Here is a 15,210-nt window from a genome sequence, read left to right as displayed (position 1 = left end):
GATGAAAATGAGGTATTTTGGCAGCAATGCATGGCGATATACACGTGACTATCACGCCTAAATGCACTTGAGTCTGGTGCAGCTCGAGCGGCCAAGCTCGTTGTGTGCGTGCTTGAGACATGGTCGTTATGGAAAACACATGATACTGATTTGAGCGCAATCAGCACGCGCAGATAAGGATACTGTTTCCACGGAAGCTTTGCAAAGTATCATCTTTATCACGTTTGTTTCTAGCCATGTTTAAAACTCTGTTTAAATACTCTGCTTTATGATTCTGCTTTCTGTTTGTGTTTTGTTTTTGTAAATATCATGCCTGCTAATAAGCACTCTTCCTGCACTTAGATCTGTCTACCGCCGTCTATCTTGTAGTGTCTTGATCCCCAGATCTTTAACCCAGCCACATATAAAAAGTTGTACACCTCCATGCTCTTCCAGGTTTTCATTTGTTCGTCTGGGTTTGTTTCAGAGGTCGGGGAACTCAACAGATGGATGTGGTGTTGCATCCCATTAATACACTTTACAATAGATTATTAGATTCTAATAGAACAGATGAGGCAAAATAATTGGGGATCTTTTTAAATGGGCCCCAACTTGTTACAAGTATGAATAGGTGGGCCTTAAAGTAGAAAAGGTCGAGAACCCCTGCCGTAGAGGGTACTGCCCCAGTGACAAGCCATTGTACCTATAAAGGTACAATGATGTACTTTGTTTTCTGAGAGTGTGAATGTCTGATTTGTAGACTGCAATCCAACTAAATGAAATTACTAACTTTACAGTGTGATGCTGTTAACACTGAAAGTGTCTTAAGTATTGTGTATTAAGTCTAGAGTATAAGAACCAACATGACACCAAAACAACAAATGTGAACAACCATGAACGTAACTTTTCATAACTTCTCTCATGTCATCGATTTGCAATTATGTGTTCATCCAAGTGATTGCTTATTAAGACTACACAAGCTACGTAACGGTACAGATGGTAACGGATTAAACTAAGACATAAAATGTTTTCGTAAGGTGTTGGGAATATCCATGAGCCATAAGGACAGCTTCAGTGCTCCCTGGCTTAGATATTATAGTCTGTAGAGTCTCTAACCCTGACCTCATCGTCACAGTTTCTGGCTTCTGCATTTGTCATTGACATTGCTAATCTTGTAGTTTCTGCCTGTGCCTAGTCACATCCTGCACCTCTGCCTGCCTTCTGATTTTAATCATTGCCTTGGCCTTTTGGTTCTTCTGCCCTGGTTTGTTCAATAAACTGAACCCTGCATTTGCCTCCAAGCTTGCTCATCACTGACAGATGGTTCCTGTAGGACTAAAGATACTGGGCTTGTTCTGCCTTCACACAGATGGCCAAGCAAGAGAGAGAGAGAAGAGGAAAAATAATGAAAAAGAGACGGATAGAGCCACCATGCTTCAAATTTACCTGACCACAGTGAAGGATCTAATAATTTAAACCACAAAGTACAAGTATTTGGTGAATACAGCCTGCCCGTAGACACAGATGAAATTGCGTCTCTTGAGAGAGAAGAAACAGCAGTGGTATTGAGCATTTACATGCAATATATTTCAGCCTTCAGAACAAACATGGTCAGCTCTGCCGACATCCCAATTCTCTGAGTAGAATAACAAGAGAATAATAAAATGACTGCAATAATGCCATAATTAGACAGGACTCCAGACAATAAACAGTGCAATGAAGTGCAACGATGTTCAGTCATATAAACTGCAAAGCGTGCAATAAGTTTTGATGTAGTGGGAAGGAACTGTTATAGGCTACAGAAGTATCCACTGGTTCTGGAGGTGATGGACCTGTAGCACTTCTGCGATCACAGTTTGACAAAGAGGTGGCTGCTTGGATGTCTGGGGTCAGCAGCACTTTTCCTGGTCCTTCGTTTTTTCTTTGAGTTCACAACTGATCATGATGTCAGCCAATGGATCACTCGCTCCAGTATCATCTGCAAATGTGATTTTGTAAACTCTAGAGACTTTTTTTTTTTTTGTGAGAACATCCCACATCAGCAGTTTCTGAAATACTCAAAGGAGATATGCAGGACCTTTATTTTTAAAAAAATTTCTGAGTGGATAGTATCTCCATCCTTGGACCAGCCAATCCTAATGCAAAAGGTGGCATTTAGCGGAAAACCGATAGAGATCGTTGCACGTTTTTTTCCTTGAGTTTACTGACAGAGCCACATTATAGGCATTCCGGTGTTTAAAGGAGACATGCAGAACCTTTATTTTTAAGTACATTTCTGAGTGGATAGTATCTCCATCCTTGACTCTTGTATGCTGCATAAATGGGAATTTTAAAAAATATGTTTTTGAGAGTTAAAATCGACTGCAAAGTTGGCATTCGAGCTGCCACGCTGAGCCAGCCAGCCCTGAGTGTGTGATGTCACTGCAGTAACCGGTTTTAAGGCCAAGGCCTTTGACAGCTATAGACCAAAGTCATATAAATAAAAATTTATGGTGAAAGTAAGAAATACCGTTACCAACTTGCTCAAATAAGACTGATTTGACTTCATTAATTGTGGGTTGACTCTCATTAAAACAGGATAGGTGTTATAACTTATGCAACATACTGTACATGCATGCATTTTCACTGATAAAACGTAAAAGGCTAATTAAATAATCAGATGAACTGAGACAATCACATTCTGAAGCAAATTAAATAATCTTATACCGGTAACTTAAATACACAATACAAGTTACATGTATTAATCTAAATGCAGGGAAACAACGTGTTGTTTTTGTTGTTTTGTATCCAAATGAGAGTCGCATCTTACCTGTCTGTGTTCTCGCTTCTTGAAGGCCGACCTTGTGGCCGATTGTTTTGAAACAATCTGACTTTCAGTTGTTCGTTCAGTTCTCCGTTCATTCACTTCTTCCACATAAGGGCGAGATATTGCTGCTGAGGCAAGCATATCCAGTGGAGAAATCAGACAGCTGGTCCACTCATTCTCCATCTTGTCCATACTGAGTACTCCGCCATTACTGCTCAGCTCAGGCAAATACTAAAACCTGGGATGGGACCTCACTGGTTTTAGCAACAACCGTGGGGAGGTCACTGCCCGAGTGATATGTCCCGTCCCGTCCTGGGTTTTACCAACAACCCTCGGCTCACACTCCGGGAGAACTGGTGCAACTGAACTTACTTTCCTTTAAAAAAAAATAATAAATAAATAAATAAATAAAAGAAATACTTTCCTTTTCTTGTAGTTTTATTTAATTGTTGGTACTGCACCCTCTTTCAATACGGGCTTATAGCCAACACTCTTCAACAGATCAGAGGTATTGTATGAGTCTTCAGTAAAATGTGCAGAGCAGAGAGACCACTTCATAGGCGTCCAATGTGCCCATGAATTTCTCGCAAATCTTTGCAGTTTGAACATTCTTGGGCCAGGAATGCAACATAAATCCACCTTCTGTAGTGTTGCTGCACCAGCCAGCAACCCATCTATGTGGCATGGCGATAAATTAGCTCAAAATGGAGGATCGGAGTTGCAGTCAGCTCTGTGTTTTAGTATAGCGGAAATGGCGATGAGACCGATAGATTTCCTGCGGTGACATTACAGATGTCAAGGTCATTCACTCAGACCGCTACCTATATGAATCACTTTAATCATAAAAATTACTATATTAGATTTATTGTTAATGCTTAAAACTATTCCGATGCCATTCTTGAGGTCTCAAGGCATTTATAAACAAAAAGTGAGGCCATGGTTCTGTGTATCTCCTTTAAACCAGACAGTTGTTGAGACCACCACATTACTTTCCCCCATTCTGAAGTTTGATGCGAGCATTAACTGAAGCTCTTGTCTTGTATCTGCATGCTTTTATGCATTGTCCTACTGCCACATGATTGGCTGATTGGATGACTGCATGAAAGAGCAGGTGTTCCTAATAAAGATCCTAAGATCTTGGAGTGATCTTAGTTGGTCGATCACTTCTGGAGAGGGTAAAAGTGATCTTAAATTTCCTCCATCTGTCAAAATGTGGATTGGTGGAGTCCAAACTCTTTAGAGATGCTTTTGTAACTTTTTCCAACTTGATGAGCATCAACAGCTCTTTTTCTGAGGTTCTCATAAATCTCTTTTGTTTGTGCAATGATACACTTCCACAAACACGTGTTGTGAATATCAGACTTTGACAGATTCCTGTTCTTTAAATTAAACAGGACACGCACTCGCACCTGATTGCTGTCCCATTGACTGAAAACACCTGACTCTAATTCATCCATCCATTATCTGTAACCGCTTATCCTGTACAGGGTTGCAGGCAAGCTGGAGCCTATCCCAGCTGACTATGGGCAAGAGGCGGGGTACACCCTGGACAAGTTGCCAGGTCATCACAGGGCTGACACATAGAGACAAACAACCATTCACACTCACAATCACACCTACGGTCAATTTAGAGCCACCAATTAACCTAACTGCATGTCTTTGGACTGTGGGGGAAACCGGAGCACCTGGAGGAAACCCACACAGACACGGGGAGAACATGCAAACTCCACATAGAAAGGCCGCCATCGGCCACTGGGCTCAACCCCAGAACCTTCTTGCTGTGATGTGACAGTGCTAACCAATACACCACCGTGCTGCCCACCTGACTTCTAATCTCACCTTCAAATTCACTGCTAATCCTAGAGGTTCACATACGGTACTTTTGCTGATCACAGATATGTAATTTCGAATCATTTTTCTCAATAAATTAAAGACCAGTTATAATAGTTTTGTCTAATTTGTTTAATTGGGTTCTTTTTTGGAAATCTGATGTTTTGATCATATTTATGCAGAAATATAGAAAAGTCTAGAGGGTTTTCAAACTTTCAAAGAGAGAGAGAAAAAGAGAGAGACAGAATAAACATAGGAGGCTTGCTATCTTTACATAGACCCATACCCAGAAAAAGAGAGTGTTAGAGAGAGAGACAGGACAGACAAAGCATCTCCACTGCAGAGGGGAAACAGAGTTGACATATGAGGGTGTTCCTGGCTGCCTTTGCCTTCATCGTTAGCACTCAGCTCTCATCTTGTCTCTTGGGACAACACACACACGCACACACGCTCCACAGCATACAGATCAGCTCAATGCCGACTGCTCGACTCATTCTCCTATGACTCATTAATCACTTTGACTGAAGATAATTTACTTTTTATGAGTGTTCTGTCCTCTTCCTATCAAATCGGGCATTTCTAATACCATGTTATACACGACTAAGTCTATAGCTTCACCATGCATGTAAAATAATCCTCAGCAACAAAAACAACACTCTTGTACTCGAGATGAACCAAAATGTAACACCTTCTTTCATAATCACTGAGCTTTTTATTTCCATTTTCTTTTATTAATTAAAAAAGAAATGACTAATGAAAAATAATCTCATCAGGGAAAATATTAACAGAGCTTGCTTATTGAGATTTCAAAAGGCAAGCTCACCACTAAAAGACACAAGCTCATTAGGAGTAGCTCTGGAAGAGCGAACATCAGATACTTAGTGAAAGCCTGATACAGGCACATTGCTGATCTTGCTTGAGAGAATGCCAAGCAACCAACCATGTGAACCACTATGTCTGCTTTGATAGGACGAGTAAGAAAAACATGCACCGAGCTGCTGATTTCTCCACCTGATATCACACGCTGTGGAAGAGAATTTCGAATATTGACATCTTAACATCGCTCAGCCGTACCTTAACCATCCATCCATCCATCCATTATCTGTTGCCACTTATCCTGTGTGCATGGCCAGAGGCAAGCTGGAGCCTATCCCAGCTGACTATGGGCTAGAGGCAGGGTACACCCTGGACAAGTCGCCAAATCATCACAGGGCTGACACATAGAGACAAAAAACCATTCACACCTACGGTCAATTTAGAGACACCAATTAGCCGAACCTGCATGTCTTTGGACTGTGGGGGAAACCGGAACACCCGGAGGAAACCCACACAGACACGGGGAGAACATGCAAACTCCACACAGAAAGGCCCCCGTCGGCCACTGAGCTCGAACCCAGAACCTTCTTGTTGTGAGGTGACAGTGCTAACCACTACACCACCGTGCCGCCCCATACCTTAACCATTCCTAAGATTTTACACTTGATGAATTTTTAAGAGTAAGTGACCCTTAATGACTGATTCCATACTGCGAGAGTTTCAGTCGTCCTGCCGTATAGCGGAGGTCATTTTGAGCAATATACGAACAATCATGTGCGTTTGCTGTAATACAGACTAATAAGGTGGACTAATATTTTAGATATTTCGAAGACAGATCATTATACACTGTTCATGCCGTGCGCAGCCATGTTGATTTGTCGCCACTTGGGGTTGAAGAGACCATCCCAAGATCCCAATTAGGAATTTCTGAATTTGACAGGGCGTTTTATTTGTTTTTTCCTAGTTGGAGGTTCGGAATTACAAGTTGGTATAATGCTGCATTAGTCTGTACTCATACATTACAACTAGCTAACTGGCTCGCTATACTACGTTATGACATTACGTATACAGATGCCACATTTTTAGTTTGGTCAGTGAGGTTCCTGGGCAACCAAAACAAAGAACTGGGGCTTTTAACTGCTAATCTAAAAAATATCCATCGAGTTTCTTTCTCACTCATCATGAAATAGATCCATGAACATTACCTAGTAGCTAGCTTATACGTGAAACAAGCTAGCACTTACAGCAAGTATGGCCTGGAAGTTTATATAATCACATAACATCAAGGTGACATTTTTCATGCGTTTTAGCTGAGCATTCTGTAATATAAATTACATTACACGTCATTTAGCAGACACTGTTATCCAGAGCGATGTACAACATGTGCAAAAGTCAGGTACAAGAAGTGCTGAACTTCTGGACAAGAAAGTCTCATCTCTCATCTCATTATCTGTAGCTGCTTTATCCTGTTCTACAGGGTCGCAGGCAAGCTGGAGCCAATCCCAGCTGACTACGGGCGAAAGGCGGGGTACACCCTGGACAAGTCGCCAGGTCATCACAGGAGAAAGTTCCAGCGCCAACTGAACAAGTGACAGAGTGTTAAGTGTAATATTTTGTTGACATACAACAATCAGCAAACAGGCAAGGAAAACAAAATTCAACCATACAAGTGAGCTGACAAAGTACAACTAAATAGAGAAAAATAAAACTCCAACAGCTAACCCCAAGCTAGAACATACACAGCCTGGGTTGGTCAAGACCGCTATGCAGTTACACAGTCGGCAGGGAAGAAGGGGAGAGATGCAGCCTGAAGAGGTGAGTCTTCAGTCTGCGCTTGAAGGTGGTCAGGAAGTCAGCAGTTCTGACCGCAATGGGAAGGGCATTCCACCAACGGGGGACCAAGACATACAGCAGTCTTGAACTGGCTGGGCAGGAGCAGAGAGGAGGTGGGGCCAGGAGACCAGTAGTAGCGGAGCATTGGGATCTGGCTGGTGTGTCGGGGTGGCTCAGACTCTGGCGGTATACTGGACCTAACCCCTTGACTGCTTTTTAAGCTAGCACCAATGCCTTAAATTTGATGTGAGCTGTGACAGTGCAGGTCGGCAAGCAGAGGGGTGATGTGGGAGGAATGAGGGAAGTTGTAGATCAGGTGGGCTGCAACATTCTGGATGAGCAGCAGGGGTCTGATAGCAGATGCTGGAAGGCCAGCAAAGACAGAGTTGTAGTAGTCCAAGTGGGAGAGGATAAGTGCTTGGACCAGGAGCTGAGTAGAGTAGGGGGTGAGGAAGGGGCGGATACTTCGGATGTTGTAAAGGAGAAATCTACATGTCCAGGTCACTGCAGTGATGTTCGCTGAGGAGGAGAGTCTGTCGTCAAACACCAACCCCTAAGTTCTTTGCAGTAATAATAATGGAGTAAAAAAATCAATATTTTGCTCCATCTTCTCTTAGCCTACATAAGAATGTTAATTACCTAGCAACGATAACGGATTCCACTAGCCATTATTGCATCTGTTTTATGCCATTTAGCTCATAGCAAGATGGCTGTTTCTGGGAGGAGTCTCCAGTGTCGGTGCTTTGTAATGGTCAGGTTTCCTCTATGGGGGCAGTCTTCAGGACAGACTTCATACTTCCTGGTTTCTCAGGAACATGACAATGTTTCTTGAATAAAGAGGAAATAAAAGAGAGGCTGATGAGGAAGCATGTAGGCGATAACTGGAAACACTTTGTAACCGGACGTGCAGTTATTGGAAAATAATCAACTTTGGGGTGGTAACAGTGACTCCACACTGCCTCTCGTTGATTATTTTCCTATAACAGCACATCTGGCCATTTTATTTATTGCCTCAAACATTATTATTACTGAAATATAAGAAGAAAAGAATTAAAATGCTGTTTAGCATCCTGTCTATTCCTTATTAGACCAGTCAGACCGTACACCCCTCCCCCTACTCACTTCCACTCAAAGCAAAGCGAACAGAACTGAGTAGGGGGAGGGCGTGACTAGTTTGTGAGTGACAGAGAAACGCAATGGAAATTCCGCTGTTAAGCATGCTTGAGGGCTTTGGAACAAAATCCCTGACGATTTTGAAATTCCGCCCAGACATTTTTTTAGGTCTCAAAAAGAGTACATGTCCGGGCAAAAGAGGACGTCTGGTCACCCTATATTAGACATCCTGAGATGATGGTGAATAAGTGCTAAAAGTGATGCATTTCAGCTGCAAAGCTAATAAAGAAGACCATTTTGCCCCGTTTATTTTATTTTTTTGTGCTGCTGTGTTTGATGCTGGTTTTAGAAAAATGCAGTGGGTTTTGATAAGTAGCTGCGTTGCAAATGTAGAACGTACCCATTAACTCAATGAAAGCAGGAGGCTCTGTGCGCGCGCGCGCGCGCGCGCACACTTCACTCACGCACCCCAAGAGCAGCTCAGAAAGTACATAAAGCCTAATTCATTCTGACCAAAAGGGCAGTCAATCACTTACAGATACACAGAGTGCAACAAAGATCCGCCATGCAATATGGATACCCAGTCACACTCCAACACACACCAGCATCGAGTCCATCAGTCCTGCACTGCATCCGAGAACTAAAGTGGACTACTTTCTGATAAAATCCAAGGGTTTTTTTCCCCCCTTTTCCACCCCCACCTCACTCTTTCCCTCCTCTTCCCTCTCCTGCAGTGACCTCGAGAGTCATAGATGAACTCCATTTCCAACAAGTGTTCAAGACCTCGCTGCTTCAAATAAACTCAGAGGAGACTCATGGGTGTGGATTAAGCAAATCATTATTCTAGCTGCAGGCCTGAAATTATGCCAGCTTTTATCTGATTTACACTTAGTGAGAGAACGGAGAGCTTTAGAGCTACTGTTTCACTCGCGGCTATCTTATCTTATCTCAGGACAATACACTACCACAAGCTCTGCTTAAGACTGTGCACTGCATCACATGGAAGGGTGCAGATTTTAGACATTAATATAGGTTTAGTTTTCTATAACAGCAGCTCTGGCAGTAGTTCCAACTGTATTTTTTATTTTTAATTTTTGTAAATTAAAGCATTCGCTGCAATATGTTTTGATACAATCAATTAACACAGGGCAGAGTGTTATAGTTTTTATATTTTCATTAGTTTTTATTTACAATTATTCACCTCAGGCTCAGTGAATATCGGTGAATAATAACCAAGATGAAGTCAAGGTTGTTATTCACCGATATTCACTGAGCCTGAGGCGGTAATTGTTTTAGCAAAAATACACAGGTGATTATTTAAAAATAAATAAACAAATGTAAACATAAACAAACAAATAAATTGTATTAAAATAATCATTTATTTCAAACTTCAAAAGCGGCATGCAAATGTATTAACAGCGTGGCGCAGGCTTGTGTCACTTATCTATGCCAACTCACATAAAATACTTTGTTTTGAAATCGATAAAATAAATCATAATTCCACCTTACCTTTGAACTAAGACTAAACTTCATAGCATCTTTAGCATCAGGCTTTTAGGAACAGCATTTTCTTTCATAATTCGAAATTTGTCCTCACTTACGGTGACGAAGCGATTGGCAGCCATTTTGGTGAGTTGCTCGAGGTGATTATCGAGAAATAGTCCAAATCTCTCAACCAATCAGCACACACAATTTTCTATAACCAGAACGTCAAGGATGTAGTCACTCATCTGGCCTGCCATCAAAACAACCATGACTACCAAAACATCAAACAGAACTGAAATGTGACAATGTGAGAGAGGACCAACCTCCATGACAAATTGTTTACAACAGAAAAATCAACAAAAGGGCTAAATTTTGTTCCCCAAGGGAAGAGCTACCCAAAACATCGATCAGAACTGAATTCGTATGATAAATGAGAGAGGAGATACAATTCTAGTCAGAAGAAAATTTGTTAAGTTGACTTAATTACTAATCTGTTAGCAAAAAAAAAAAAGATCTTCCCCTCATGGGAAGATCTACCCAAAACAGATGGGAGTATCTGTCCATAGGACCACTTTAAGCTGTACACGCCACAGAGTGAGGCTTTATGGAAGAGTGGCCAGAAAAAAAGGTAATTGCTTAAGAAAACATGTTTGGAGTTTGCCCAACAGCATGGGACAGACTCCCCAAACACATGGAAGATTATTATCTGGTCAAATGAGACTAAAATTGCTCTTTTTGGCCATCATGGGAAATGCCATGTGTGGCACAAACCCAACACCCTGAGAATACCATTCCTACAGTGAAACATGGTGGTGGCAGCATCATGCTGTGGGGATATTTTTCATCTGCAGGGACAGGAAAGCTGGTCAGAACTGAAGGAAAGATGGATGGCACTAAATACAGGGCAATTCTGGAGTAAAACCTGTTTGAGTCAGCCAGAGGTTTGAGACTGGGATGAAGGTTCACGTTCCAGCAGGACAATGACCCTAAACATACTGCTAAAGCTACACTGGAGTGGTTTAAAGGGAAACACTGAAATGTCTTGGAATGGCCTAGTCAAAGCCCAGACCTCAATCCAATTGAGAATCTGTGGCATAACCTGAAGATTGCTAGACACCAACGCAACCCATCTAACTTCAAGTAGTTGGAGCAGTTTTGCTTTGAGGAACGGGCAACAATCCCAGTGGCTGGATGTGCTAAGCTAATAGAGACATACCCCAAAAGACTTGCAGCTGTAACTGCAGCAAAAGGTGGCCCTACAAAGTATTGACTTGGGGGGGGGGTACTTATACACACCCCAGATTTCTGTTTATTCATCTTAATTATTGTTTGTGTCACAATAAAACAACAATGTGCACCTTTAAAGTTGTAGGCATGTTGTGTAAATCAAATGGTGCAACCCCCCAAAATTCCATTTTAATTCCAGCTTGTAATGCGACAAAACTGAAGGGGGATGAATACCTTTGCAAGACGCTAACAATTTAGCAGCCCTTGGTGTTAAAAACAACAGCGGAGAGTCTCTGACAGGTGAATGTGTGTTTTATTCCTCTTGAACATGAGTATAGTATCAAATACTGAGCACCGTGAAAACTAAAGAAAACAAAACAAAAAATATTAACGTAGCATGGTTGTAAACAAACTATTTTGCAAAGTAATATTTACAGACTATGATCTGAACGGTACACAGCTTGCTCCGCTCAATCAAGGGTGCAAACCTCTACAATTGAGCCAAACATACACCATTAACCTCTGCACTCAAAGTTTGGTGCTAAACCACAGTTCAACCAATGCACAAAGCACAAAAAAAAAACAAAAAAACCCACACTCAATAAACAGTGCACACAAACTTTACATTGTGCGTGAATGACACATCAAGATGACAGACAGCAAAGCTTTATAACATACTGTGCTAAACCTCTGATGGAGGTACATGGGGAATATAAACACCACAGCGAGCATCTGTGGCATAACAAATACAGCTTCCTGGGCTGACAGCTCCACACGGAACATGAATAATGAGTGACAGCTCTGGCCGCCACTTACCAACACATTTTACAGTCACTGGGAGCTCTGCTTTTAGGCCGTAAATAAATGAATAAATAAGTGTGTTTTCTCTTTATTTCTGTCATTCCTTTTGTTGTATTCTCATTTCAGTTAACGAATTTTTTTCACTGCTAGTTTTAGTCTTTGTTTTCGTTAACTATTACCTCTGATGCAGTGCCTGTATGTGGTTGACATGCCACAAGAAAGCTTTAAAAACAAGCACTGATGGAAGGAGTCTCCAGTGTCAGGACTCTGTAACATTTTTTTAAAAAGTATGTTTTGTGACACGGTAGGGCACTGCAGTTTCTCAGAGAATAGAGAGGGCTGGTGTGTTTTATAGCTGCCAAAGTGTAACTGTTCACAACATTAAATGTAGTTATAAATTCATAAAAAATACAAAATCTCAATTTAAAAATGTTCGTGTCTGCAAATTGCTACAGTGGAGGAATAAAACACTTCAGATCATGCTATTAATGCATCATTGATTATTTTCCTATCACAGCAGGTCCAGGTGTTTTTTACTCAGTAAATATGAATAGGTCGCACAGCTGGATGAATGTAATGGAGCATAAAAAGCAGATCAGTGTCGGGGAGTGAATGGAGAAGTGATGTACTGCAATTCCACTGAAATTTTATCACAAGGACTCAATCTGCCTGAAAAAAAAAAATGAAGGTGGCTGCAGTGATGTAGTTTGAGTTACATTATTCAGATAGATTTTCTTATTTCAACATTGACAAGTCAAAGATAAGAACGTCCAGGTCAAGTTAAAATAATAATTCAAGACTTTGTTCGCTTCAACACCGTGTTCAAATTTCATCCCAAGTCTCTGTCTTTCAGTAGACAGTACATCTCCAAGCTTATGCTCCGAGGTCATGGAGCTCATAAATACTGTGTCTTCCTGACAGCTGCAGAGGAAGCCATTCTCAATATAATGTGTTTATTACACACACACACACACACACACACACACACACACACACACACACACACGTCTATGCCGAAACAGAGAGAATAATCTTACAATTAAATCTCAGTGTGAGTTGGGTAAAATAGGCCTTGGCTTCAAAGTAACTAACTGTATAGTGATGAAAAGACATGGGCGGCCTGAAGGTTAGAGAAACAGCCTTGGGCCCAAAGGGATGCTGGTTCAATTCCCAAGACCGACAGGAAAAATGTGAGGGGAGTTGAGTGAATGAACAGCACTTTCCCCTCCCTCTCTATCACAGTAGTGTAGTGGTTAGCACTGTCACCTCACAGCAAGAAGGTTCTGGGTTCGAGTCCAGCCGCTGACGGGGGCCTTTTTGTGTGGAGTTTGCATGTTCTCCCCGTGTCTGTGTGGGGTTTTTCTCCAGGTGCTCTGGTTTCCCCCACAATCCAAAGACTTGCAGTTAGGTTAACATGGGGCGGCCTAGGGCTGAAGTGCCCTTGAGCAAGGTACCGAACCCCTGACTGCTCCCCGGGCGCTGTAGTATGGCTGCCCACTGCTCTGGTGTGTGCGCATATGTTCACTGCTTCAGATGGGTTAAATGCAGAGGATGAATCTCACTGTGCTTGAAGTGTGCATGTGACAAATAAAGGTTTCTTCTTCTTCTATCATAGCTGGAATGCCCTTGAGCAAGGCACCTAACCCCCAACTACTCCCCGGGCACTGTAGCATAGCTGCCCACTGCTCTGGCTGTGTGTGTGCACTCATTACTCACTTGTATGTGTGCGTTCGCTGTTTCAGATGGGTTAAATGCAGAGGAGGAATTTCACTGTGCTTAAGTGTACATGTGACAAATAAAGGCTTCTTCTTCAAAAGGAGAACTTACAGAGGCGATGTTTTTGATTTGTTCCAGAGTCAGAGAAAGAAGCTGCTCGTCTTTGCTCTCAGCCATCAGCTTGAACGCTGCTAGTTTGAATCCACACTTCAACAGCAGAGAAGAGATGTGTCTAATGCACTGAGAGGAGGAGAGAGAAAATCTTTGTCATTTTTTCCCCTCAAATGAATAAAAAGTAAAATGTGTGCAATCATTCAGGTGGTCGACGTTTCTATGAAAGAAAAGACTTTCTGAACTCTCCACCTAACTTTAATTAATGATTAATAACCTCATCAACTTATGAACATTACATAATGATACATTTATAATGAGAAATGAGTTTTCACTCTACTACTACTACTGCTACTAGGATATCAGCTCAGTTCATATACCATGAGTAGAGAAAAACAAAATGGCGCAGCGTGTTGCTAAACCACCTGAGGAGGAACTAAAAACTATTCACAAACAAAACTCCAAAAAATACAAAAAAAAGGAATAAAAGTCTTTGATTGTAAGAACATATCTTTTTTTATTTTTCAATAATTATTATTATTATTGCATTTTTCACAAATTGCTACTGTCATTTCACCGATTTGTTTGCATTCTAAGTGGAAATGATTTTGTTGGACGTTTTGTATAAAGTTTTTATTTATCAACTTTGCAAAAAATAAAAATGCTCCGTTTCTCAAAACCCAGTGAATGTGGACAGAATTAAAGTTATTCCACTCAATCTCATTGTACATAACTTATAGCCAACTCGGTGCTACGTGCCTCGTTGGCTATCAGCTCATGTACGACTCGATTTTGTGGAATAACTGTTAAATATCCCGACGGTGTAAGTGGTCTTCTCTGTTTTGACAAAGATAATAAGAGTCTGTATCTGATCACAAACTACCTAAACTGATAAGGCTTGTTTTGTTTTTTTTTCCCTAGAGGCGTTTTGGTCCTTTGTATTCATCTAAAACACATCTGATGTCTCAATAAGAAAACATACTGTACAGTGCCCTCCATGTTTATTGGACTTTTGGAACAAAAACAGTCCTGCTGCCTAACATTAATACCCTGTCCACACTAGGGATTTTGTACCGATACGAAACTACTTTCGTACCGCAACACCTGTCCACACTAGCAACTATACCGGTACTGTAGTGGTATAACTGTATCGGTACGAAACCCACAAATGTATGGGTTTCGTACCGGTACAGTATCGTTACTGTAGCGCTTCGCTGTAGTGTGGACAGATGAAGCAGTTCTGTATCGATACAAATATAATGCGCATGCGCAAAGTCACACACCTCAATCGATGTCTTTGCTGAATAAAATAGTGAAGAACGGAGATTCGTTTGTTTCTTTCTCAACTGCCTCGCGCGTTTTATACGATTCGATTGAATAAATGACCACCAGAAATACAGACTGTACACTGACAACAAAAAGCACACACACGTTGTTTCATCCGCCATATTCTCAGAAGGAAGTTACTCAGTAACCACGGAAACATTTCGCGC

The 15,210-nt window shown here is 41.5% G+C and overlaps 1 protein-coding gene across 1 annotated transcript in view; it reads right to left on the bottom strand.

Annotated features, from left to right (window-relative positions):
- Positions 1-15,210, bottom strand: part of nbas (NBAS subunit of NRZ tethering complex) — a 547,303-nt gene that overhangs the window by 31,731 nt on the left and 500,362 nt on the right. Inside the window, exon 51 of the mRNA XM_060914123.1 lies at positions 13,718-13,846. Within this exon, the coding sequence (XP_060770106.1) occupies positions 13,718-13,846 (129 nt within the window). The remainder of the gene's footprint in view (positions 1-13,717; positions 13,847-15,210) is intronic.

This window comes from Neoarius graeffei, chromosome 2 (assembly GCF_027579695.1).
Source record: "Neoarius graeffei isolate fNeoGra1 chromosome 2, fNeoGra1.pri, whole genome shotgun sequence".
Taxonomy (NCBI): Eukaryota; Metazoa; Chordata; class Actinopteri; order Siluriformes; family Ariidae; genus Neoarius; species Neoarius graeffei.
Note: the sequence above shows the minus strand (reverse complement) of the source record. Positions and strands in the feature narration are given on the sequence as shown.